General features: G+C 36.4%; 1 protein-coding gene across 6 annotated transcripts in view; it reads left to right on the forward strand.

Annotated features, from left to right (window-relative positions):
* Positions 1 to 27,856, forward strand: part of LOC113049847 (microtubule-associated serine/threonine-protein kinase 4) — a 146,975-nt gene that overhangs the window by 8,179 nt on the left and 110,940 nt on the right. For all 6 annotated transcript variants that reach the window (XM_026212518.1, XM_026212519.1, XM_026212520.1 and 3 more), the window contains exon 2: positions 26,142 to 26,295. In XM_026212518.1, the coding sequence (XP_026068303.1) occupies positions 26,142 to 26,295 (154 nt within the window). The remainder of the gene's footprint in view (positions 1 to 26,141; positions 26,296 to 27,856) is intronic.

A 27,856-nucleotide genomic window follows, 5' to 3' on the forward strand; every position in this document is an offset into this window, starting at 1 on the left:
TTCATACAGAATTAGGCATTAATATGTGCTTTAAAATTACTAACAAACAGACAGTATGCTAGTACTAATATGCATGCTAATAAGCAGTTAATAGTACAAATTGGTCCTTAAAATCAAGTGTTACTGATTTTTTTCTTTCACATAAACATTTAAGGCAGCAATTTACCCATAAATTTGTTCTCAAAAGCTGCATCTGAAATGGCATTTATGTATAAGGTCAGTTGACACTGCAATGACAGACACATCATTGTAAAATCATAATCATTATAATCATTATAATCATTCTCACATTTGCTCTCTAAGTCGACTTACAAGTTTGTACTGAGGCGAGGTATGTTGAAAGCATTAATCATTTTAACCGTGGCTTTAACTGTGGCTTACTATTTTTGGAGTATCCTATGATTTGGGAGCAGTAATCTTATCTTGATTTTAGACCGATATACTGCACACAGAGCAAAAAGTATAGTGACTAAACTTGATCCTATGTATCCCCATTATAACCACAAAGCTGTCTACATTGCAAGTGTGATCTAGTTTTACCGTACTGTGTGAAGACTTTGTTGATTTATAATGGGAATGATCCAGTTTTGTCTTGAAGCCTGCTCTCTCAGAGTACAGTATGTTCCAGTTCACATACTGTCCATCTAAAATTTTATATGAAACGACTGCTTTTCAAATGATCTTTTCTGTTTATCTTTTTCACAAACAAAATTTTCTTATTGATGAAGCAATTTCTCATTTTTGTGCCTTTTTAAAGGAATATTCAAAGTTCAGCGTAAATTGGGTTTGTAGAGTAAAACAGCATTTTTGAATTATTGTTGATTTTCACAAAATAATTTCAACCTGTCCATTGTTTTCTTAAAATAAGTCAACAAACAAACAGGGGAAGTGAATTTGAACCAATTGTTTTGAGGTTTTAAAAGCAGAAAAAAAAGTTCAGTATTTTAGCATTTATGGATTGAATTGTAAGTTTCTCACTAGTGTAGTCACAGTACCAAAATTTCAGTATTCAGTACCGATACCACTGAAAACCCACGGGTCTCGGTACCAATTTCGGTACCAAAGCAAAACACAAAAATATGCAAAAAAAAAAAAACTTTTTAGCACTAAAAATAAAACCAACCATTCTTTATACTTATTTCTTAATGCAAAAACTATTTGTTTAAAGTTTTTCTACAAGTAATATAATTATTAAAAACAGTAAACAAGTTTCACCCAAATTTAATTTGTCTTTTAATTAATGAAATTTAAACACATTTTATTTTTTGGTAAATAAATAAAGGGGATTTGCTATTAAAATTAAAACATTGAAGAAATATTTTGTGATTTATTTCTTTAAAAAATAAAGTTTTAACTTTTATTTTGATGGGCTACCATGAATACCTTTATATTGACACTGGTTTTACTCAAATGAAACGGTAAAATGCTTGTGAAGCGTGACTTCAGTTCTGGTGATGTTGTTTGTATTTATGTCCTCAATGAGACGGGAGATGCTGAAATTACCGCAAGCGTCACGCTCTTCTGTCTATGTAGTAAACAAACCCTTCGTCTCTGCCATTCATTCATTCACACAGAGATACAGAACATGCAGGATTCATATTTCAACCAACTTTTGTAGCTTAACATTTACAGATACTGGTCCAATAGGAGATTTGATTAATTTATGCTAACTTTGACAAATTCCATAATAAAATGACTGTCCATAATAAAATGTAAGTTTCATTTTCATGACTTGATTTTGAGATTCCATCCACGTTTTCACCGGGTTGACCGGGCACTCGGTACCACCGGTACCTAAAGAAACCTGGTACCATGACATTTTCATTTTTTTAGTACCGACTTGGTACCGAAGTACCGGGTCTTTTGACAACACTGTTTCTCACTGTAACCTAGATTTGATTTTGTTTGTTTGTTTAAGAAAAGGAAGACGTGGACTGTTTTAGAAATCATCATTATGCCACAAATGTTGTAGATTGAGCTTGACTGAACTGAACCCAGAATTTTGAACGGTGAATCTGCATGGTGTGGTTTGATGTTTGCTAGTAGACACATTTTCATCTGGCATACTTCCCTGGCATTTTGGGAGTTCCTTCATGAATGAACATGTCCAAATAATGATGAAGAGCAATTTCCTTTTCCTCCAAATATAAGAAATGTGCAAGCACGTGTACTCGACCATGCTTCTAAAAACACATCTGTTTATGTCCAGAGGGAGGTTTTGTCAACACAGGAAATATGGCTTTGCTACTGAGATTTTGCAGAGCTATTGACACCAGTAAAACTTCAGGGAAAGGAGCAGTACAGTGTGAGGGGTGACATGCCTCTTTAAGGGCAGTGGGAACTTCTGTGACACCGGGACGTTCTGGTGAGGCTGACCCCAGCAGCACAGCACAGTAACATGAACTGTTTAACCTTCAGAGGAACATGATTTAGTTGGAAATGGAGCAGGGGAAATGTTAAGGTCAGGCAGATGTACAATTATGACGTTAGCTGCTGCACTGGAGTTTTTCATAATTGGGAGTAGTGCAGCTCATATGGCAAAAAAGATACAAATGAAACCAACTGTGCTGGTTTTTTATGCAAGTCTCAAGTAGCTTATTCAGTTAAAAAAAATGAATAATGAAATGTAAAATAAAACAGCGTAGTCTTCACTTTAAGAATGAAACTTTCTTTGTTTTCTTATTACAACTACAAAGTCCTTCATTCAAGAGCAGTGTGTGATTTTTGATTTTTTTTTTTTTGTATTTTCTTTTGTTGTTGTCCGATTTAAAAAAAAAAAAAAAAAACGGTAGCAGCAGGAATATAGCCCACTGTCACTTTAAGAGCTGCAAGACAATTTACCCTTACACATGTATTTTCATTCTCAGATGTTTGTTTTTTTATTACATAACAGACAAATGTTAACCTGAATAATCACTAAGCACCATATTTTGACACATTTGTGTGTGTATTTGACCGTTTAGGTGCGCAGCTTGACCTAAAGTTGAATTTACATGTCCGTGTTCTGTTTCATCTCTGACCACATACACAGAACTCCCACTTAGAAAGGGCACAAGTTCTCTTTAGCACTTTTTAAATAAATCTAATACATGATAAAATAAAACCCTTGCTACGTGTACTACTTTAAGTTAACTGAGACATGTTATAGCATTGCATTTCATTGCTCTTTTGTCGATTTTGATTTGCATTCATTGTCCTCATTTGTAAGTCGCTGCTAAATCCTAAATGTCAATGTAATACACTTCAATAAATCAATCACATCTCAAAAGTCATGTTATATGATTTTACTGATTTGCATGTGAAAGTGGGCTTTTATAGAGGAACGAAAGCTAGAAAGTGGGCGGAATGGGGCGCAATGATATTTTATCTAGATTTATTGTGTGTTCACAATCATTAAAAGCAGAAATCGAAATTAATCGATTAATTGCACAGCTCAAATTTGGAGTGTAATATATTTTTTTCTTTAGGATGAAATTTCCGAAATTTTTCATTTCTTTTATTGTAGTTATCTTTGCACAATAAACTGCTATTTTTTAATCAATTTCATGTTACATTTTAACTTTACTTATGGGCCCTTTACCATTACATAATCCAACAATGATAAATACTTATTTATTTGCCCTCATGTTATTTCAAACTTTTATTTTTTATTATTATTTATAAAAATCTTTTATAGAATTTGTCAATCTAAATTTTTCTCAAGACAATCAATTCCCTTCATTCATATGAACCCCGACCACCAATTGTTGCAATTGGTTTAATACCTTAACCGACTTTTTTTTTTTGCTCAGGTTGCATCGTTACATCCCTAATTGTATAGTAACACTTGTATGTATAAATGTCAAGAACAGTTTGATTCTTTATTTCATGACACCATTAAGGATAAAAATACCATTTTGTGGTAAGCTTTAAGAAAAGCATAACCAAATAATACCTTGCCATTTCCCCATGTTTCAGTGTTGTTGTGGCTGGTGGTTACATGGTTTACTTGACTAGTGTTTAATATATTATCCTTGGCTATTTTGGGCATATGGGCCACAGCAAAACTCCTATCGTGAAGGTTGACCTTTTGCATATGATATAGGTTCTAATGTTGATTCATTTCTGACAGTGACATATGAGACACCACTGAGCAGATGCTCAGACAACTTGTAGTAATGGAAAATGTGTTTATAATGACATTAGCAGCAGGGAGAGATTGCAGTTCAAGATCTGTTTTCATGGCAGTGTAATGCACAAGTGAAGTAATCTGATACACAAAGATGACCAGAAAGTCCTATGACATCAGCATGTAAACAAACACTGCTGTTTGTAAGTTGGTAGGAAGGGTAAATGACCTAGATCTGTTGTGTATTTAGGCAGAGGCCATTCTCTTTGATAGCTCAACAACCAACCAACAGAAACCCATATTTGCCTATGCATATGTGTCACCACTATATTAAATTACTCGCATTACATATCCTGTTGTTTTAATTTTGCCCATGTGTGTTATAATGAGTGCAGAAACTGTAAGTTCTGGTGAAATCAAAAAATGCCCACAGATGTGCTAATTAAAAGGTAGCACCAGGATGGCTTAAAACCTTGACCCGATAAGTCATATTTTGTACTCAAGGACTGAATTTGTCTGCTGACTGATCATGAAAGATCAAGGGACTGTCAGTGACAAATGTAGAGATAAACCACTAATAAAAAGGGAGAAACATTAAGGACTGTCCAAATGTTTTAACTTTCACTCATTCCCTGGAGTAAGTCTTTTACTCCCCCTCTGTTGTCAAATTCTCAACGTAGTTGCTAAAATTATGATCGGAGGTCAAGCTTCCAGTGAGCTTCTACTCTGTTTCAAGCACACTCATGGAAGTAACTCTCCCCTAAATTCTTGTATTACCCAGTGGAGCAATCTGCAGAGGTTCACTGGTTATTCAGTAAATGTTCACCTCTGTCCAATTATATTTGTTGGCAAAACACTCTGAGTTTCACTAACAGTTATGTAGTATGCAAGACTAGACTAAGTTTTCATCCCCCAGCTCTTAATACATCATTTCCTTCTGGAGCATAAGTGAATGTTTGAACCTTTTTTAATAGTTGTGTTTGAGTGCCTCAATTGTCCTCTATTGCCCTCAAAGATGCATCTCAAAATCATACAGTCACGGCTGGAAAGGGATCAAATATGCAAAGATGCTGGAAAACTGAAGAATCTGCAGGCCCTTAAAGATTTTTCTGAAGAACAGTTCTCAGTTTAACTGTTCAGAACAAACAAGGGACTCATGCACAACCATCACAAAACAGAAAGACGTGGATTATCAAGGTAACCACACACAGAACCAAGGGTTCCCAAACTTTTGAATGGGGTTATTTGAGCAATTTTGCAGTCTAACAATGCAGTCTAACAATGTGTTTACGTTGTTGGGGACTGAGCCTTTTCAGTTCAACAAAGCATGCATTTTTCAAGCTTTTATAAATAATTGTAATGAGTTGTACATACTGTAAAATACTGTATGCTCTAAAGAGAACTGATGTTTTGCCAGGCTGCAGGCATTCATGTTTTCTATTAGTGAAATTGATATTAATTATTCCTACTGTTGCTGAGTGTTTTTAAATGGCTTAACCTACTGTGAAATGTAAAATGTAGGAGAGAAACAGAATGAGTAAAGCAAGTGGTCGACCAGGGAAAGTGTTTTATTTATTTATTATTTATTAGTTTTATTTTTAAAGATGAGTGCTTTGATTTGGCTGTCAGTAATCGTGTCTAATAACCAAATTCTTCAGATAAGTCTGTTTGATCAAGTATCTCCTCTAATATGATACTCATTAGTTTCCAGGCAACACTGCAACATCCCTGTCCAGCACTACTGATTGAATTAATTGACCGGCACTTGGAGATGTGTTGAAATATTGTTACTAATCTGGTCACACAGCATGGCGTATGCACAGGTCCTTCAGTTAGGAATACATTTCCATCTGAAAACTGATTGCAGTTATGCGTGGGACAACAAGCCCTTCTGATAACAGAGAAATGGACGTTCTTCTCTGAAGTCTTCACATGACAACTACCTCCTTTCTCCTTTTCTGGGTTCAGAAACTGCAGTGATGGTAAATCATCTTTCCAGGAGCATTTTAGAAGTTGTTGTTTTTTTCACAGCATGCTGATCTTCTCTCACGTTCTCAGTCTTTTCCCTGATTTTTCTTATAATTTTTTAGGTGGTGAAATCATGAAGTGATACACTTACACAATAATGTGGTACTGCCTTTTTTTCACTGATGACATCACATCAAAGTACCATGGTACTATGTGACTACAGTGTATACCATGATGTTTATATGGTATGCCAATGTACCTAGAATACATTTGTCTAAAAGACAAAGATATCTTAAAGAGCCACACAGATGGGAAATCAAAAATTACCTGTATTACAGTGTATGATGTAGCTGTCCATCAGTGTAAACAATGTGCAAAGTAATTAAACCAAAAAGTACTCTATTTATAAAGTTATTGGCTTCTAAAGTAAGGAGTCTACTCTGAATCGCTGAAACGAGTCGTTATAGATTTCAAATCTTTTGCCCATCCATATGTACGTCACTAGGAACACTTTGCATAATAATCTCCGCCTACCGTCTTGGGAGAAACAGAACTCTGACCTGCCCCACCCCCCTCACAGACGCTCTGGTTGGTGTGATAGCATCATGTCGAGGAGACAGTGTGTTTTATTTTCACTGCCAAAGAATGAAGATCAGAAGAACCAATGACTAAAATTAATTTTTACCACAATACCAGAGCAGTACAACAAATCCCTTTTGTTGTGTTCACATTTCACTGATGACTGCTTTTCTAATCTCGGTGAGTACAAGGTGGGATTTTCAAAGCGTTTGGCCATAAAAGAGGGTTCATTACCAACTTTATTTGGACCAACAACAAGCATCTCCGAATAACAACGCGAAGTATGATTATGAAGTTATGTGTTTGTTTTCTCCCGAGCGTCTTATCAGTATGTGTGCTGTCTGCAGCCTTTTTTTTCTGCGCTGATCTTCATTTACAAACACGTCATTAAAATGAAGTGTATCTCCGTGAATACTCAATGAAGAGACATGAGAGAGATATCTATAGAAAGCTTGACATGTCTTCTTTAAAACTAAAGTGCTGCTAACAGATATTCTGTGATAAAGTAATCCATATGAAAACAATGCGTTGTCCGTTTTTCACGTCTCCCTTCATTATATCTAATGTGACCACGCCCCCGCGCAGAACGCGCTATTCAGATTCAAACTGAAGCGCGCGGCTTGAATATGCACACACAGAAGAAAAAGCAGCGAGCCTGTTCAAGTTTTTTATTTTACTGTTTGCTTCACAATGAGAGGAATAAGACATAATTCACCCCAAAAAGATACTAACGCATTGTCTACCGCAGGGCTTAAAGTATTCCGGCACCGTGCCGGATCTCCGGCGTGTGGCCGTGAGGAAAAAAAATATAATAATACTTGAGAGCCTGCACATGCAGTTTAATATTTTCGAGCCAATTTATTTCTTCTACCAAAGGAACGCAGCTTTAACTAATGTTACAAGCCTATCAGAAGCTGAGAAGTGCCTGTCCTTGCAAGTATGATTGATGCCCCTACGTCAATGTCACATTAGCGTTGTCATTGCGTTGAAATAAATGGCGCTTTTTGGCAGTTGGTGCAAGAAACAGAGAGCCATCTAGCTGGGCTTGTTTCTGCATGATTTGCTCGAGGAAGCTTCTGTTTGCCAGCAGCGGTAAGAAAGTGCTTGCTCGTTATGATTTATGTCGCGTGCCAGGCAACCTGTAACCCTTGTTTTTCCAACCTTAAACTCGTGAAAGTGCACTGGAATGGCAGTCAAACCCATGACTTCCCATCTGTGAACTCGTACTAGATCGAAGTACTCCGAGTTCTGACGTCACACAGCACACAAAACAACAGTGACAGCCCCTACGGATAATACTGCATACGGATGCAGTGTTTATGCAAGTGGTACACGTTGAAAAATAGATTTTAGGACAATGTTGCGTTGCAATAAAATTAATAATCTAGCTAAATTTGCTTGCGCTCAGAAAGTTTGGCATGACTTGCCGTTAGTAATTAGTCGTGGTTTGAAATAGTAACTTACGAGCTCTAAAACCTGCCTGGAACGCAGCACCAGACTCCGGTCAGCCGCTGCCCGTGCACTCAAACTTACCACGACGTTGCCGGGAGTAGAGACCTGCGCGGGAGGGATTTTTCGGCCTCCGCTCCCGCAAAAACAATATTTTATTTTCTCCCGCTCCCGCCTGCAAAATCCCGCGGGTAAACGTATAGCAGTTTTTCTCTTTTTTTTTTATACATTGCATATTCTGCCTGCTACTCTTTTATTTTTTCCACTTGCTACCCTGTTGAATATAAATTAAAAAAGAAACGGAAAATAAACAAATGTTTCGTTTTATTTGCGTTTAATTAAAAGTATGAACATGAGCAAGGAACAATTAGAACATAAAAATACAGTAAAAAAGAAATGTAAATAAAAAATATAATAATATATAGCCTAATAAATTATATAATAATAATAAACCTGGATTTATTTCATGTTCAAAGAAAAAGTAGCTTATGGGGCCTGCACAATTCCTTCAAACATTTAACAAAAAATATGCAAAATAGACCAATTTTAAATATTTTGCTAAATAAATAAAAATTAACTGAATTTCAAACAAAAAAAAAAAAAAAAACTGTAAGACTACTTGTGCCCATGCAGGAATATCATGTCGTTCACTGTTGAGAGCTTCAGTTTAATCCGTCTCTGCTCCAGTATGCGACCGCAAATACTGAAAGCCCTGCACTAGCTGGAATGCAAAGTACATGGCGTGTTTGCTTAATCTCGGAAATTCGTCTTTTCCATCACTGGAGTACATCATCCGGTCTGCATGCTTCTTCTAATCCATTTAATTTGACCCTTAATATCTCGCTATTTCGGAATCGCATTACACGTCGCTGTCTATGGTATCATCCGCATCCTCCCATTCCTCAAAGTCTATTTTATTTTATTATAAACAAATTTACTGTCTATTTGTAAAATAGACATATAAAAAAACTGTCTATTTGTTTCAAGTTGTTTTATTTTGTTAGATATTTCCACTTTGCGGGAGTCCCGCAAATAATTTGATTTCCCGCAACCCGCACACAATAATATCTTGCTGCCCGCGTCTTCACCCATCAGATACTGTCCCGCGCTGCAATACCGCGGGAGTGCAGATCTCTAGCCGGGAGCAACTATTAGCTGACACACCGTTGTCAATGACTGACCATGTCTGCGATTAAAAAAATATGTTTGTGCACATTTATACCAGAACTGCAGAAGACAAAAAAAAAAAAAAAAAAAAAACGAGTTAACTAGCCTGGTGGTTTCAAATCAACATGCGAGTTACATCCCATAAAAAAGTGATAATAGCCTTGACTATTAATGTTCAGCTTAGCAGTTCAGTTCTTTAAACACTATTGTTTAGAAGATAACACTTTATTTGACAAATCAATGGTGCCAAATGGTGCCAAACATAATCATTGAAGAGATTCATGTCTATCTCAGTCTGTTTACCATTTGTTTAAGCACTTTAAGCTCTTGTTACTGTATTTTTGTTATTATCGTCAATATTTGAATCCCATAAAAAAAAAAAAGTTCAGGCTCAGGATTTTTTTCAACTTTAACCCCTGCTACCATGATGTTGTGCGCGGAACAACCAATCAAAGCTGACTATGTCAGTTGACCAATCAGAACACCGTATCGTACATTTTGTTTTACATTTTGAACAGCTTCACGCAAACCGTTTGGGGATCTCTGAGAATTTAGGTAATTTTAAAATGATATTTTGACAAAATGACAATGTTTTTTAACCTTGGATGGATTTAAACCTATTGTACAGAACTTATAAACAGTGATAGGAAGCTTAGAATTTTCATCTTACTAGCTCTTTAAGTTACTCATGTCTTTAAATTTAAATTAAATTAAATTTAAATTAAATTTAAATTACATTTAAATTAAATGTAAATTTAAATTTAAATTAAATTTAAATTTAAATTTAAATTTAAATTTAAATTTAAATTTAAATTTAAATTTAAATTTAAATTAAATTTAAATTAAATTTAAATTTATGCATTTAGCAGACGGTTTTTTTTTTCAAAGCGACTTACAGTGCATTCAGGCTATCAATTTTTACCTATCATGTGTTCCTGGGGAATCAAACCCCCAACCTTGCGTTAGCTTGCTTGCTAACGCAATGCTCTACCAGTTGAGTTACAGGAACACAAACTCTTTACTATCACTTCTGATCAAGTTTGATCAAAAATGTGTTCTTTCTGAATAAAAGTATTCCTTTCTTTTAGAAAAAGCTCTTACTGACCCCAAACTTGTAAATATGCTAATCAGTACTAATGGTATTTCTGCTAGATGTGTCACGGTTTCATGTATTCAGGGTATCAGTATTCTTTTGTCTGCTATAGGCACTTGTGTGTGGCGGTTAGATGCTCCTGTTTTCTCAGCACAATGCCAAGTTATCTGCTGTTTTCATTTCTTTATCATTTGTGGTGCAGTTATTTTCCACACTGATGGACTCAGACAGAGAAGTCACTGCTTCCACAGTCTCCTGGATATGCTTTCCTGGTGCTATGCTCAACTGCCTTGAAATGAGAAACACCTGCAAAAAAACAACACCGCTTCTGTTATATCATTGTTTTCCTTGTGTGCTGTGTCTAATTCAAGAATTCATTTCAGCTATTCTCACAGCACAGGCCATGGAGCCATGCATTGTTTTCCCATCCCACCTGAAAGAAACAGCTGCAAATGCAGTTTAATGAAAGACACTAATATTTAATAGATGTTATTTTGTGTAAAATTATTATTATTATTATTAAAAAAATAATATTCAGCATGATGGATCTTGTTAAATGGAAATGAAACAGTTCAGCCTTTTCTAGTTTTACCTGACTAAAAGTATTTTAATATGCGTTAACTTTTTTTGTGCTAAACACATTTTGTTTAGCAAGCGTTTATAATACCTTTTGCCATTAACTGTCCATATAGCATTAAAGCTTCTGTTTTGGACTGCATTAGATTTTGTGAGACACTGTTTCCCTATACAAAGAACTGATCTCCACATATCTGTCCTTCATAGTCGGTCAGACTGCAAGGAAAGATGGTTTATGTAGATGCTTTACTGATGCACACCTTTAATCCTCTTAGAAAGTTCAGGACTGATTAATCGCTTGAGTTGTGCTGTAATTATATAACCTTTCATATCTGTGTGTATGAAATCCTGCTAAACAAAGGTGTGAATCCCAGGTAATCTTGTTCTGAAGTTTATAAAAAAAGGAGGGGTCAGAGAGAGAGAGATGTATTAAAGCTTTAGACTTGACAAAGTCCCAGAATGAACTTTGTATTGGATCTACAATCAGGGATCAGAGGCATAATAAAATGTACAATAAAATTGTAACTCATGCTTCACCTCTGTCCCACAGAAATTTATCATAGTGTAACCATGAGTCATAGTTTAACCGTCTGCATTGCTAAAATGCATGATGTGTATTTTACAGCTTTGTTTTCTTTATAGATGGACAGTTGAGATATGTAAAAAAAAAAAAAAAAAAACTTTGGCATGTGACCAATGATGATGTCATGTTTATCAGTGTTATATCATAACCAATTTGTATGTATTTTACAAGGTGGCTAAATTGTATGACCTAGCTCTCGATTTTTCTAAATCCCAGTGAGGGGTAGGTTTAGGAGAGGGGTTAGGGGTGGTCCTTCGTACAGATTCCTACAAATTAGCCACTTTGTAAAATATGTACAAATTGCTGCGAGATCGGGCTTGTCTTTATGGTAAGTCATAAAGAAATGTTATCTTATTTTGTGTCCGACAGGCCTGGGTTAAAAAATTACCACCTCATGAAAATAGCCAGTAGTCAGTAATACTATATGGGCTCCTGTTCTGCGGGCACAGCTTTTGTTTGCTGTTGGTGTAGGCTTGCTTTAAGTTATGAAGTCATGCAGGCTTGCTTTTGTTTATATTACATGTCTATTTTTTTGTTGTATAAAGAAATATATTTTATAGATATAGGGAACAGAATATGATACATAATTCAGTGAGACAGTAGACCCATTATGTACTTTACATTTGTATAATGTAATATTTGTATAATGTAATATAAAATAATATTTGTATAGAATATGTGAGTTTATATCAACCAATCAGAATTCTATTCTCAGCCAAGCAGGATTATTGACAAATAGGTTCTTTATGTATAGGTCTTTATCTATGTATGAATGAGGTATTAAGTGTGTTTTTTGTAATACCAGGACGGTTGTTTCACCCTGTCCCTGACATATTCAAGCTTATGGCCCTTAGTTAAATTTAATTGAATTATAAAATAAGTGTAATTTATTTTATTTCATATTTTGCAGAAGTGTACATTTAAATGGTCTAATAATTAAGATATTCCATCCTTCTTTTGTAGTTAGTATTAAAGTTAAACTTTTTTTTGCTTTAGGGAAAACATTGTGTTGTTTTGAACACAAACCTTTTGTTTTCTGTGCATGATAATATCGCATCTTAGCCCATTTTGGCTAAGTACACAGTTTTGTGGTCTAGTATGTGAAAGGGCTGGTGGAAGTACTGTACATGATGGGTATTATGCTTAACACTTTGATGCACATCATGGGTCTAAAGTGACCTGACTGAGTTTATTTTTTCTATATCTTTAAAATAAATGATTTTCATAATTTAGATTTCCAAGAATTATTTGATTAACTTTGTTTTTGATAATCTCAAATTCTTATTTTTTTTAATTAATTTTTTCCTTTTAATAAAAATAATTTTTGGTCTAAAATTACCCATATTAATTACCTGTTATTACAGTTATGGATTAGTGTTTCTTTCCTGTGTTGCTTTCTAGTTGTGCTTTCATTTAATTTATGCATTTAGTCTTATTTTGTAATGTATTACCACAGAAAATATTTGATACTGTGAAAGACTGGGTGACAGAGAAACATGTCCAGTAGTATTAGCTAGCTTGTTTTTGAAATTCTATTTTAGCTAGCTAATGTTAGCTAGGTCAACAAAATAAGTCAAAATATTTTTATTATATACAAGTATATACTGTATCATTGCTGTCAAGCAGAAACCTCATATCGCCACTTTTTTTTTTTTTTTTTTTTTTTTTTTGGCATAAATCAGTGCTATTGGTCACACTATATGTCTGCCAGTGTTTCTGAAAAGAAATGGAGGGGGCCCATGGTGCTGTGATGCAATGTACTGGATGTTGCCACCCTCAATGCCTACATCAGGGGTCGCCAATGTTGATCCTGGAGAGTCATAGTTATGCAGAGTTCAGCTCCAACCCTAATCCAACACATTTGAACAAGCCAAACAAGGTTTAAAAGCTTATATATACTTCAAACTAAATCAAAGAACGAACTGATTATCATTACAAACAAAATCAGGCCAAAATGAAGTTCATTTTGAGTTTGTTTCGGCAGTCCGAAACAGCTGACCAAAGTTAACTTTCTGAGGGAGTTTGTTTCGGCTCCTAAACACCTTTTGTGTTTCTATTGGTTCGTGGTGGTTACGCTATCGGTGGGTGTGTTCTGAAACTCCACCTTCTTTGATGTGCTATTTTATTTTTTCTTTCTTGGTTTACAATAAATTAAATGCCAAACAAACATACAATAATAAACCTTTGTTTGTAATTTATCCAGTTTAATATAATAAATGAACACTAATAAAATAAAGTAACAAACTGACTCCAAAGTTTTACAGACTATGAAACATTCACACTTCCCATAAAAGACTGATTATGGTTCTTTTGTGTTGCAAACATGCTACTTGACTCTGAAATGCTGCTACCATTATTATTTTGTCTATAATATTCTGACCATTGGTGCCTTTCTCACACCTAGATTGCCTACACTTCATCATTTCATCTTTGTTTTGTTTAGGGGGATACGCGCGATTGTCATGAGTCATGTTTACATTAAAGCTGCAGTAGGTAACTTTTGTAAATATATATTTTTTACATATTTGTTAAACCTGTCATTATGTCCTGACAGTAGAATATGAGACAGATAATCTGTGAAAAAAACAAGCTCCTCTGGCTCCTCCCAGTGGTCCTATTGCCATTTGAAGAAATCCATCGCTCCCGGAAAGAAATCACCCAATCAGAGCTGCGGTCCGTAACTTTGTTTGTGTTCAAACTGTAGATAAATGTATATAATAAGCGAGTACACCATGAATCCATTTTCCAAACCGTGTTTTTAGCTTGTCCTGAATCACTAGGGTGCACCTATAATAAGTGTTTATATTTGGACTATTTTAGATTACTTCGGGGTATACCGCGGTGGAGTAACCCAGTACCTTTGTGATTCTTCATAGACATAAACAGAGAGTAGTTCCGGCTACGATGTTCTTCCGCAAGACGCAAGCAGTTCTGTTTATTAACCGCTAGAGCTTCAAAAGTTACCTACCGCAGCTTTAATCTACACCCCGCCTCCAGCAGGCCACTTATGAAAAGGTGCTTGGAGGGAAGGCCCCACCTTCAAAACAATGTTACAGTGGGAATGGGAAGATGTAGGATAAAAAAAACAACAAAAGAACACAGCCACCACCCTGCCACAGATATACATCAGGCGGAAGGGTCGATCGAAATGAAAAAAAAGCCCAGTGTTCCCAGTGCAACATGCTTGTATGCAAGGAGCACAAACCTGTAGTTGTAATTTGTAAGGCATGTAAGGACTGAGATGGCAATGTAAATTTAAGGTCAAAAGGGAAATTTATAGAGTGATGAATTCCAAAGGTGTCCTGACTTGGGAGATTGGGAGTTTCTGTGAAAAAAATAATAATCTGTGAAAAAAACAAGCTCCTCTGGCTCCTCCCATAGGACTTAAGCTCCTTTCACACTGCCATTCCGGCAAATACATGGGTAAAGTGTTCCGGCAATTGTTCCTGGGTTCGCTAGATTTTGCACTTTTCATATGTGCGTGCTTTCACACACAACCTGTAAAGATCCCGTAACGACACGTGACATCAGGGCATAATGTGTAATGTACGAGTCGGAAACGTAGGCACGTTATACTTTCACTGAAGCAAGCAAACGATCTCGGCGTCAGCGCGGAAAGTGAGGAACTAACTGATCTCTGCTTCATGACAGTTTGCACATGTTTTTTTGTCGTGAACATTGATCTTTCTTTAAAACAGACGGTAAAAGAGTCTTGCGTCATCACTTCGACACGGCATTAGATCTGGCTTTTGTTCCAACAGCGCTCGTCCTGGGTCGAACCCGGCAATGTTACTAGGTCTCCGACCCGGGTTCAATGCCGGAATCAATCCCGGAACATGGTTGCTTTCACACAGAAGGCGACCTGGCAATGTTCCAGCAATATGCCGGGTCCAATGTGCAGTGTGAATGGGCTTAAGAGAGACATCAGCGGAGATCTTAAGATCTTTTAGTGAATGGAAAAATCAAGGCGCGAGGCCTGGTGGAGACTTAAGCTGCATTTCCACCACAGGAACTTCTGGGTAAAAAAAAATGCCCCTCAAAAAGTCCCTGCTGGCGAGGTAGTACTTTTTCAAAGTTCCTGAACTTTTGGGGGCGGGACTTGGGGCTTTGGTTGGGTTCAACCACCATTTATTCGGATCATTTTCAAAATATTACTGTTACTGTGTCATGAAATGTATTTTTAAAAGTATTTCAGGTGAGAATGTAGTTGTTTAAAACTCAAATCTGTGGTTTATTTATAAAGACAGCGCCTATTTAAAAATGTGTTTCGCCGATCTCTGAGACGTGAGTTTCACGCGATCAGCAGGAGCTCAGTCCTCATGTATCCGCCGAGAACAGGCTCACCTCGGCTAGACCTTCTGATATGTGCTGCTGACTCTGATGTCTCTTCATACGTTAAACATAACATAATTTGTTTTGGGTAAATCTAACAGGTTATCTTTGGTCTGTATTCAATTTATGAACATCACACTACCGATGATGCACGTCCAAAATCACCGTACTTTGTGTTGAGAAACGGGCGAAGACCTACGTCACCAGTCTATTTGCCTAATCTTCCCGGTACTTTACACCGTGGTGGAAACGCAGAAAGCAACAGGTCTGGGGGAAAAAAGTTCCTGGTACAAATGTTCCGGGTAATTTTGGTGGAAATGCGGCATTAGGGGTGAGAGTTCTAGCTCACATACTCTTAGCAGAAGAAAGGGGAAGCGAATCGAGGGTGGAACTGGTATGAGCCCTTTTAATTCCCCCCACTTACAACTCCTGCCAGCACTGAGACTCGAACCTGCGACCTTCAAGTTACAAATCCAACTCTCTAACAATTAGGGCGTTACTAGGGATATGTCGATCCAATACTCTGGATATACTGGCATTTTCTGCTGATCGGGTATCGGTCAGACGAGACCAATCAAAATCCGATATTGTGCGTGCACTATTCTGTGTTATTGTTGAGCCCCAAGAAAGGCACAAAAACATATTTAAAGTGTTCTGAAGCTGTTCCATAGTTCAATGTGAGGTACAGATTAATATTGAAGTAATTGAATTCAAGTTCACATAAACATAAACGCTGTCTGTCATCCTACATTTCAGCAATGAAATGCATGTCGCGTTCGGTTACTACAGTCAAAACAAATGAAACTCTCTTCAAGAGCACACGTATCTGAGGTTTAAAACAGTAAAAAAAAAGGCTCATTAAATTAACGCACAGATTTAATACACTATGTATCAATATCTCTTCCCTTTGCACTAATGATGTCTGGTTCGCTAACTAATCGTTTGATTTAACCGGTTCCTCTTAGTGAACCAGTTGAACCAGTTCACCAACTCTGACTAAATCATTTGAATCGGTTCGTGTCTCCAGTAAGCATTAATCCAAAAATTACTTAAGTTATTTATGTTTTTAACGTGGCTGACACTTCCTATGAGTCTAAATAAACCAATATCCCGGAGTAAATAATTTACTCAAACAGTACACTGACTGAACTGCTGTGAAGAGAACTGAAGAAGAGTGTGTCTTACTAACTGTTCTATGTGGACCTGGAGGGCTGCGCAGCCTGCACTCTGTTACTCCGTGTTGTTTCAAGCTCATCATTCTCCGCACAGGATGTGCATAAGCTCTCTTTAGTATTATAATACTTTTCTGCGCAAAGATTATTAATATTCTTTCTTTTCCTGTCCTGTCTATCACATGTTGGTGCCTTTAGTACTGTGATATGCATTTAAAAGAAACGTCTTTTAGATTTCTATATAAATGTATATACTTGTGTTTACATGAATGTATTTTACGACAATAAAAAAAGAGTAATGTTTAACATTTTACCAGATTTTAGACTTATTCATTTTTATTTGTAAATAAAATATTTAGCTAGATTTGATAAAATTATTGTGCACCCTTGTTATTTTGCTGCTGAATTATCCACTGACCTAGTTTATAATAGTATTTTTGACAAAGATTGTGGTTATACATTTTTTCATTTGTTATTTTCCATTAAAATAAAGTTGTGTATATGTAGTAGAATGTGATTAACACACAAGAGTGATGGTCAGGTCAACGCAGAGAAGTACAGAAATTCTACATTGAATTCTACATGCTACACTGGTATCAGATTGGATCGGTATCTGTAGATACTCAGAATGTTCGGTATCGGATCAGTTCTGAAAATATGGTATCGTACCAATTTTTAACAATTCAAAGGGTTAAACCCTCTATGAAATTTGTTTCTGCGAAAACGACTGAATTTCTGACAAATGCACTGGTTAAATGTTAAAGCACACTAGTGTGATAAACAGTGTTTATTTTTATTTTATTATATATATAAGTGACCACATTTTCCACAAATAATGCTGTTTTTTTCAAAACCTGCCCTAATATCCTAAACCTGTCCTTTACACATACATTTTGGATGTTTATATCAAATGTATTTTGGTCACAATGTTACATTGTGAGGTTTGGGAGGCCCAGAAATGATGACATTATCTTACTGTTCAATACGTAATACATTCAAGAGTGCAAAACTCCCCATTTTTTACTCCCCAAAATGTTTAGCTCAAGTTTTAAGCAGGTTCTTAATAAATACGTTTGATGACGCTTTGTTTATTTTGAATTAAATGTCTGTTCCTGTTGCTCAAACTCTAAAGCGTAGTGCTAGTAAAACCAAGGTCATGCAGTTTATAAATAATTTCAGATAAATTAATTTGCAATATGTGCTTTTTAGACATTTGAATAACTATACGTAGCTTTTCAACTACATGTCAACAAATTCTCAGAATAGACTGTTCGGTTAGTTTTAGGGTTAGTAGAAAAAGTTGACACTTGATTCTTATGGCCTGCATGTTGTAGACCTATCAAAATAAAGTGATATAAGATATTAAGCAGACAGTCTGCTAATAATTTTAATGACTGCTAGTTGACGTAGTTGCAAAGTTATTTACTCTTAGTAGAATGCCTAAAGTGGACTATCAAAATAAAGTGTTACCCATAATTGGAAATATATTTCTTCAATGTTTTAAAAGTTTTAAAATACATAGTCTACACAAATTTCCACCTGTTTTCATTGGTATTGTATCATTTCAGAAGGACTGTTGTGCCAGTATTTAAATAGGCTGCCAATTTACTGCAAACTAGTGATTTGTTTGTTTTTTAGCTTTCTATTTTTTTTTTATTTTTTTTATTTTTTTTTAGATAATTTATACCTGCTCCAGTCAGAAGGTGTCTTCTGATACAGGCTGACAAGTTTTGGCTGGAATAGCATCATGAAGCTAGACTTGGTCCAGTCTTCCTGTCCAAGATTAAACATAATGTGTCTTCAAAACACTTTCAAACTCAACTGTGTATTGTTTTCCCAGAGTTGTCAATCAATATTTATTTATTTTATTTATTTATTTCAGGTGTGGTTACATATTTATTTCCAGTGCCATGTATGGAAATGTGATATGCCACATGCATTTTAGTGGTCCCAAGTGGAGGTGACCGCAGTGTTCCCTTTAAGATCTGGGTTTTCTCATATAGGTTTGGTTTCCATCTGTGGATCATTGCTGCTCTCTTTTAAGGTACTCTACAGAAAAGTGTGTAGTAACATGAATCACTTTCCTCAAAGCAGAGGGAGTTTCCTTCCAGTTAGAGAACACACTGGGCCTCCATTTGTTTACATTCGTGGGAAGCAACCTTTGTCTCTACTCTTCCATTGTTGCGCGGCGAGGTACTGCTCAGCTCCGCAAGCCTTTCAACTCTTTTTGACAATGGAAAGAAAGGACGTTTATGTCATATGGTGTGGTGTGGTGTAGTGTTTGTGATGGCAACAATAGCAACAAAAAAACGTTTTCTTCAATGCCAACCATTTACTGTATTTAAATTCTGAGTTTATTATGTATAATATCTTTATACATAATAGGCTTTAAAATCATACATTAAAAATGTATGTATTTCAGAAGGACAAGAAATAGTGAAATTGCTCGAAATGAATGAGCACTGTAAGTGATGCGGATCACTCTGTTGATTATAATGGAAGCGATCTAGTTTTGTCTTCATGCACAGACTTTTATTCAATGCGTGAACACAGCCCATACCCTTCCCCCCGTAAAACAAATCAAATATATTAAAAGCAAGAATAAATGTGATTGCTCATGGTATACATGCAGTGCAGCACATGCAGCATATATGTTTATAATTTGCTTATAATTATATTTTGGTCACATTTGGTTGGGATTTCATTGTTTTGCTTTTTCGAACTGCACGATTCGGGCAACATTTTGTGATGTGTATATCAACATGCAGGGTCCTACATCTAGAGTGCGACCTAATTTCTCAATGGTGCGAAAAAAAAAAAAAAAAAATGGTGCGACCAGCCGTTCGAGGGAAAAAATAAACTCTAGACTCTGAAAGTCTCCCTGTGGTTCAAAAACAGACACTAGAGCCCAGCATTTTCAGCCCGAGCCCAACGGGCCCCGACTTTTTTACGCCCCTCTAGCCAGCTTCAGGCCAATATTCACCGGGCCTGCTGTCTGTTTTAGACTTCTCCTTACTTTCATATTTTAGACATACATCAATTAGTGATGAAAAAATAGCTGTGTTGGTGAAAACAACACGATACTGTGCTACCGTGACTGTCAAGAGCGGCTCGACGGTGTTTATTGTCCCTCAGCAGCAGTATGGTGAATGCCGTCAGCACAGCTGAACAGTTCTGTGTTTAAATACATGCAATAGGCTTAAGCTTGCTGCAAAGCACCGGCAAAAGTAATTACCATAAATGTGACTGTGGGAAATAATAAGGAGATTTTTTTAATTATTTGCTAATAAACTAGTGTTTTCTGAGGTTGTATCGCAATGATGAAGTTGGCGATCCTGACTCGTCATCTTCCATTAGACACAACTTTAGAGAGTGTCTAAGTGCATCTTTACGAATTATGATTATAATGAAAGAGTTTTTGATTTCGATTTGTTTTATTTCGTTAAGTAGTCATCGTTAAGTAGTACCTCAAGCGAGAGGGTAAGACACAAAGAAATTTCTGAACAAATAGGCTGTTCCCAGAGTGCTGTATCAAGGCACCTCAGTGGGAAGTCTGTGGGAAGGAAAAAGTGTGGCAAAAAACGCTGCACAACGAGAAGAGGTGACAGGACCCTGAGGAAAATTGTGGAGAAGGACCGATTCCAGACCTTGGGGGACCTGCGGAAGCAGTGGACTGAGTCTGGAGTAGAAACATCCAGAGCCACCGTGCACAGGCGTGTGCAGGAAATGGGCTACAGAGAAGCAGCACTGGACTGTTGATCAGTGGTCCAAAGTACTTTTTTCGGATGAAAGCAAATTTTGCATGTCATTCGGAAATCAAGGTGCCAGAGTCTGGAGGAAGACTGGGGAGAAGGAAATGCCAAAATGCCTGAAGTCCATTGTCAAATACCCACAGTCAGTGATGGTCTGGGGTGCCATGTCAGCTGCTGGTGTTGGTCCACTGTGTTTTATCAAGGGCAGGGTCGACGCATAGGAATTTTGGGTTTTCATGAGCTGTATGCCAAAATCATCAGTATTAAAACAATAAAAGACCTGAAATATATCAGTTGGTGTGCAATGAATCTAAAATATATGAAAGTTTAATTTTTATCATTACATTATGGAAAATAATGAACTTTTATCACAATATGCTAATTTTTTGAGAATTACCTGTATATGTTTCTATTGATGCATTCTGGCTTCCCAGACATGACAAAAAACATGGACAAACCATTTACTCTTGTTCAATGTGAATACCGTATGCTGGAAAATGAACAGTCATTTATCCCCCGCGCATTATATAACCCGGACCTGAACAGAACACTTTGATATCTGTGTTTAAACCTAAAATCGTTTAAGAATTGTTAGTTTAAACATTTAAGTTCCAAGGACGCAAGCTCGCATGCACAGTGAGAAGATTTGTGCGTACGCTCACCCAAAGCTTGTAAATATTAAGTATTGTTTTTAAATGGATAAATTCACACAAAAATTAGAGCCCGACCGATATGGATTTTTGGAGGCCGATGCCGATATTAACTCGAAAAGAGACTATTTATAAGCCGATATTTAGATTTTAAAAATAATCTGGATATTAGACCCATTTCCTATAAACTGCACTTACACAACATTCAATAGCAAAATATCTGCCTGTTCTATGTATGTGGGCTGTATAAACCATTTTCCAGAAGGGATTATGTTAAAAAAAGCCGTAGATTACAGTCTCAATGACTAAACAATTGCACATCAAAAGTATATATTTTTTAATGATTAAAAAACAGTCTGGTTTTAAACATTGAACACTTTTACTTTCTTCCAGTTGAAGCTGGTTTTAACAGTCTGTGTGTGTACTGTAAATAAATTATAATACTAAAGTTAAAGTATTTGCAGAAGTAGTCCCACACTTTGCTGCTACAGCATTCACCTTTTTCAGCCATCTGTAGGCAGAAAGAGAGACATAGAAAGAATAAGCATGTGTATTAATAATATCACCATGTATCATTACTCATGTCATCATTAGAATTATAATAATAATAAACAGGGATCTCCTACATAGGCAAAAATGAGAAATATATATATATATATATATATATATATATATATATATATATATATATATATATATATATATATATATATATATATATATATATATTTAAGCAATAGGTATTACCTACTTATATTTAACAAAATTATTTCAACATTTTCCTGTTATGTCTGTAAAGCTGCTTTGAAACAATATGTACAGAAAAAAACGCTTGTTCAGCTCACATTTATTTACATGTCCCCTCTGGTTTAATCATTTCTGACGCACCTACTGTAGTTACTGTAACTAAACTATATTTGCTCTCACAGACACATTCACAACGGACCCGTATATCTTCTCTTCTTCTCTTTGTGCAGTCTGAATCAAAACATCGTCTTGCGCTGGCGAACGTAAAGTTAGCCTACTATTACCAGAAGATTACGGAATCAATTCGAAGTTGAATGGTTAACGTTACTGTCATGAACACACCACTGTCAATTTTGAGAAGAACCACCTTCAAACAAGTTAATAGCAAGCATTTAAGGGGCCTGCTAAAAAGGAAGCTATATTAGCGTCAGAGTAACGTAACCAGCCTGAATTCACCAAATTGTTCTCTTGACCTGAGGGTAGCCTCTTTTTCCTTGCTTCTCTCTTAATTCTCATCAGCAGGACTAGTGCTATCGCACGCTTCTTACAACGGGGCAGATACATGTTTGCTGCTGACCGAAAGGAGGAACAACAAACTATGAAAGAGCTCCCGCTAAAAGTTTTTAAAACTCCGCCTACGCCATAGCCCAGCGCAAATCGCGTTGTATCTGAAGGTCAACGCTGAACCCAGTGGCAAGCGCCGTGCATACCGCGTCCTGTGTGAAAGGCCCATTACTCGGTCATTATGTGGGAAACACACCGCAATAGAATAAGAATAAGTTAAACGCTAACGTTATAGTTTGACCTCTTATTAACGTTCGCACTCTTCCACTGATAAACATGGTATTAGCTTTGTGGCTAATCTAATATAGCAATGCATTAGCGGCTGTAAGTGATGTTACAGAATATTTAGAAGTGATAATGATCGGACCGTTAGCTAGAACTACCACACCGTTTTTATATACAGTGTATGAACTAAATCTACAATCATTTCACATGATGAATTACAGACTCACCGTCAAAACAGTACGGCTGTGTCCAAATTCAGGGTCTACATCCTTCGGAGGACTCATTTGAAGGATGTTACGTCACAGCGCCGCGACGAAGGCTGTCCAAATTTGTAGGATCCTTCAAATGCGTCCTCCTTTTCCCCAAATTGGAAGGATGGGTGTGATGGATCCTTTCGCGTCCTACCTATCCCATAATTCTTTTCGGCAGGACTAAGCGAGCGGTAGCGGAGTGGGGGAGGAGTATTATTTTCGATGTTTTTTTAAAAACTGGCTTTTCAAAAATATATATTTCAGTGGTTTTCTAGTTAGGCATTTTGTTTTAGCGTTAAGAATTTTTTTTTTTTTACATTTGTACGTGTAACTTATATGTAAACAAAAAAAAAAGTTTACATTCGTAAACTAGCTTCTTCCTTACTGCCTGTGTGAATATCCCCTTACACACAGCTTATTTGTTAGTGATTGAAGCTGTTTTTAACGCTTCTAAGGACGAAAGAGCAGACAGAAGTGTTTATAAAGCTCCAGGGAAAGAACGATGAGCTCTTCACCCGCATCTTGCTTAGCGCTGTCACGGTTGCTAGGCGACAGGATATGAGCAACGTGTAAGGGAGGGAACTGAAAGAAGGGTAGGCTGTCCAAATTCACAAACACCGACTTCCGGTTTTTGCGGTCGTCGGAGGACCCATCCTCCTTCAACCGGGTAGGAAGGATCCTAAGGAGGATGCAGACCCTGAATTTGGACACAGCTTACATCTCCGTGGCTTGGCTGATCGCTTTCTTCTGTAGTGAATTTCTGGCTCTGTTGTCAACTCTGGAGCTGCAGAGCTCCCTCTGGTGGGCAAACTATGCAACACTCATAACATGAGTGAAGCATGAGACTCTGTTTCTCATGTTTCATTGGCCGTTATAAACGCTGATGCCGATTTAAATGCAATTAGCTCATATCGGCCGATAATATCGGCCGTCCGATGTATCGGTCGGGCTCTAGTCAAAATGCCCATCTTGGTAAGTATCATACAGCAGACATAGCTGGCTGAACGTAGGCCTACTGAATCAGTTCCCTGGATCACTGCATTCTCTTAAATTGACAGTCTTTATATTAAACAAACAGGAACAACAAAGATATCACTCACTGCTTCTGATTGAAAAGCTTTTGTAACTTTAATAAAGAACAATCTTTAATTTATACAGTTCAATATGCAGTGTTTTACATTTTGGTTACTTTATTCAATTTCTGTACCTAAAAACTAATGTTTGACCTCCCTAAAAAAACATAAAAAAAAATCAGTTTATTTTATTTGTATCTTTACTCTAATGTATTTATTTGTGCTGTTGCCCGTAGTTAGCATATTCTTTTGTTTTTCCATAAACATAGCACATAGTGAACCGTACCTAAACCATAACTCTAAAACCATAAAAAACCTAACCTTGAAAAAGTTGAACCATTCCACCCATAGTATCCACTGAAAAAAAATGTTTTTCTTAATTAACTTAATAAAAAAAGAAAACAAAATAGAATCACTTTGCTATTACATACAAAACGTAATTATTTTAATAGCTGAAACAGTAGTATAAGCAGTTTAGGGACTGTTTCGCTGTTCAAATCAGACACTAGAGCATCCCTTCATTCAGACACAGTGGAATATCTAATAAGAGTCGGTGTAGAGGGGCCAAGTCTGGAAGATTTTGCTGCTAGAGAGTGTGGCCAGCTGGTTTAGCCAAGGCCAAAGATCAAAAAGGCCAAACTACAATAATTGGCCATTCGAGGGGCATGTGACTGCAATGGAGGATAGTCCATAAGATATTATTAATGTGTATGATGCCCTTAAAACACTTAATTTAGATTTTCTTTTTATTTCATTTATCTTGAGATGTTTTAAGTTTAAATTTCAGCTCAGTGAAGCACTGTAAGCACCAACACTTTTTCAGTAAGTTACCTTTCTTGTAGAATTGTGCTTCAAATAAAGAACTTTGTTGACCAGATTGTTAGTTAATCATTTAAGCTACAAGTCAATATTGCCTTTATGGACACCAAAAAAAAAAAAAAAAAAAAAGTGAACTTGTAAAACTGCAGTGTTAAATGTGATGCAGTCAAAAATTTGGGTGCACCTAAATTTTGTGCTGATGCACCTAAGAAAAAAGTTAAGCGCAACCAGTGCAAAAAGTTAGTCTAGAGCTCTGACATGACTTGTTAGTGCATATTATAAGCAACTGAATCCCAGAGCAGATGCAGAGATGAATTTGTGTTGAGCAGCATTTACTATGAACTGAACCAGATCAGGTGTAAATGAACAGTGAAAACTGAAGTGCAGTGTATATTTATTTAATTAAATTGTAGACTATGCAATATTGTGCAGTGCAATCTTCAAATTGTACATTTTGGTTTTATTTTGATTAAACATGCTACCCTATTTGGTTTGGTAATAAACAGTTTGACATTTCCACTAACATGTTTATAATTTGAGGTAGAAAATGCCCTCAGATGTGTTTGCTTGTGTAGAAAGATTCTATCTGTACGAGAAAAGGGCTTGTTTTGTTCAGTGAGTGCTGGAGGGGGTAAAGGGGTAACCTCAAATGAACTGAAAATGTAGAAAATTGTTGGTTATATAACATGGCTTCAAAAAAAATTAAAATGACAATTATGATTATAATGACGGGATTTAACAGTATTAAATGCAACATAAATAACGATTCATGCTGAGATTGATAATTATCTCGAAATGAGATGACATTCATGGATGTTTCACTTTAATGGAGTTGAAAAATAAAGTGATGCCAGCCAAAAAAGGGCAAGGAGTTTTAGAGATGGAATAAGTTACTACATTATAATGAATGTAGTAATGCATTGTCAGTAATGGATATGCAGCCACGTGTTAAATATTTTTGTAAACATTGCAGTGCTATTCCTAATGTAATGGTTCCCAGATTAAACGGATGTTGATCTCATCTTTCTTTCAGCCGGATAACATCCTCTACCCTCCCTTGATGCCCTTCCGCAAGTCTAGCAACCCAGAAGTTTCTCACGGCTCCAGTTTAGCGCTGAAATTTAAACGACAACTCAGTGAAGATGGCAAACAGCTGCGGAGAGGAAGTCTAGGGGGTGCTCTAACAGGTAACACCATGACCTTTGGGTACAGCCAGATGTAAAGAGTTGGGGTGTAATGGTTCAACTTAATTACAGTTCGAATAATCACAGTTTCGATATTCAAAATGTTTTTGGATGTTTGCTGTGTTTAGGGGGAAAACAAAACTATACTAAAAATGAAGAAAATAAGAACAAATAATTTGACTATAAGCAGCAGCACAAATAAATACAATAGAGCAAAGATACAAATAAAATAAACATTTTTAAACAAGGTTTTTCAGGAGTGACTGTCCAGGTTTATATATATATATATATATTAGTGGTGGGCCGTTATCGGCACGTTAACGTGAGACTCTTATCGCGCGATTAAAAAAAAATATTGCCGTAAATCTATTCTCAAAGTTGGGTTGGGAGCTGGGTCTATACTAAGCAAGCTATGATGACTTTCACCTTGATATTTTATATCATCTACTGGCTTAGGCCAGCCTAAAAGAGATGCTCAGGACAGTTGACGGGCACTGCGCATCGTCACGGCTTATCTTTTTCACGTGTTTATAAGTCTTACCGCTTGTCGATTTAAACATTAAAGCATCCAAAAACAAGATGCGGAAAAGCTGAACAGAGCTGGTTACTCGCGCGCTGTGTTCGGTGCGCATGAGAGAGAGAGACGCATATCACGGTCAGGGACACTGAACCGAGCTCTCTCCCTGAAGTCTCTCCTGCACCTGAATGAACAAATACAAATCGCAGCATGAACAAACAAAAAGAGGTGAAAGAGCCCAATTCAGCATTGCGGTGTTCTAGTGTTCAGGGCTCACGCAGAGAAAGGCGTCTCAAAACACTTGAACATCGAATTTGCTTATTTTTGCTCTTGTGCCGACAAATACATACAAAGTATGTCAAAATATCCACCTTGTAAACTATGCTCGAAAAACTGTCAGTTATTTCATAAGTGAAAGTAAACAGTTGAGGAAAAAAATGGGATGTGTATTATATTGGATGCGTTCATCTTATCTTAAAGTGACCGCGCCTAATTTAGCTACTGGCTGCTGTAATGTTAATCCAAGAAAATGAAAATGAAAATCACTCACTGCTCTTGACTGAATTGCTTTGTAGTTTTAACAGTCAAAACAAAAATTATTCAGACACCAGATATAATTTTTGATATAGCAAAACTGTAATAATGTGAGAAATCTGAATAAGGTATCTGAATAAATGTAGGTTTGATTGTATATTTCATTTTTACATTAAAGACTATTCATTGCTATTTTACATTTAATTTTTTGGTTTCTGTACCTTGACACCTACAAACTTGAGAAAAACTTAAACATTGGTGTGAAAAAGGCGTCAAGTTGTTTGCACCTTGTGCAATGTGGAATTAGTTTATAGCTTTTTCAAGCACTTTGTGATGCATTTTGGAGCTTAATGAACCCCTTCTCAAAGACTTACTGTTTGTCAATTTTATTTGGGTAGCACACATATTCTGAATGCCTTCGGCAGAATTCGAATGAGCCATTTTAATCTAGATTAATCTAGATTAATCTAGATTCATTTCAAGATCACAGTGAGATTAATCTAGATAAATAAA

The sequence above is a fragment of the Carassius auratus genome, chromosome 30 (genome assembly GCF_003368295.1).
Source record: "Carassius auratus strain Wakin chromosome 30, ASM336829v1, whole genome shotgun sequence".
Taxonomy (NCBI): Eukaryota; Metazoa; Chordata; class Actinopteri; order Cypriniformes; family Cyprinidae; genus Carassius; species Carassius auratus.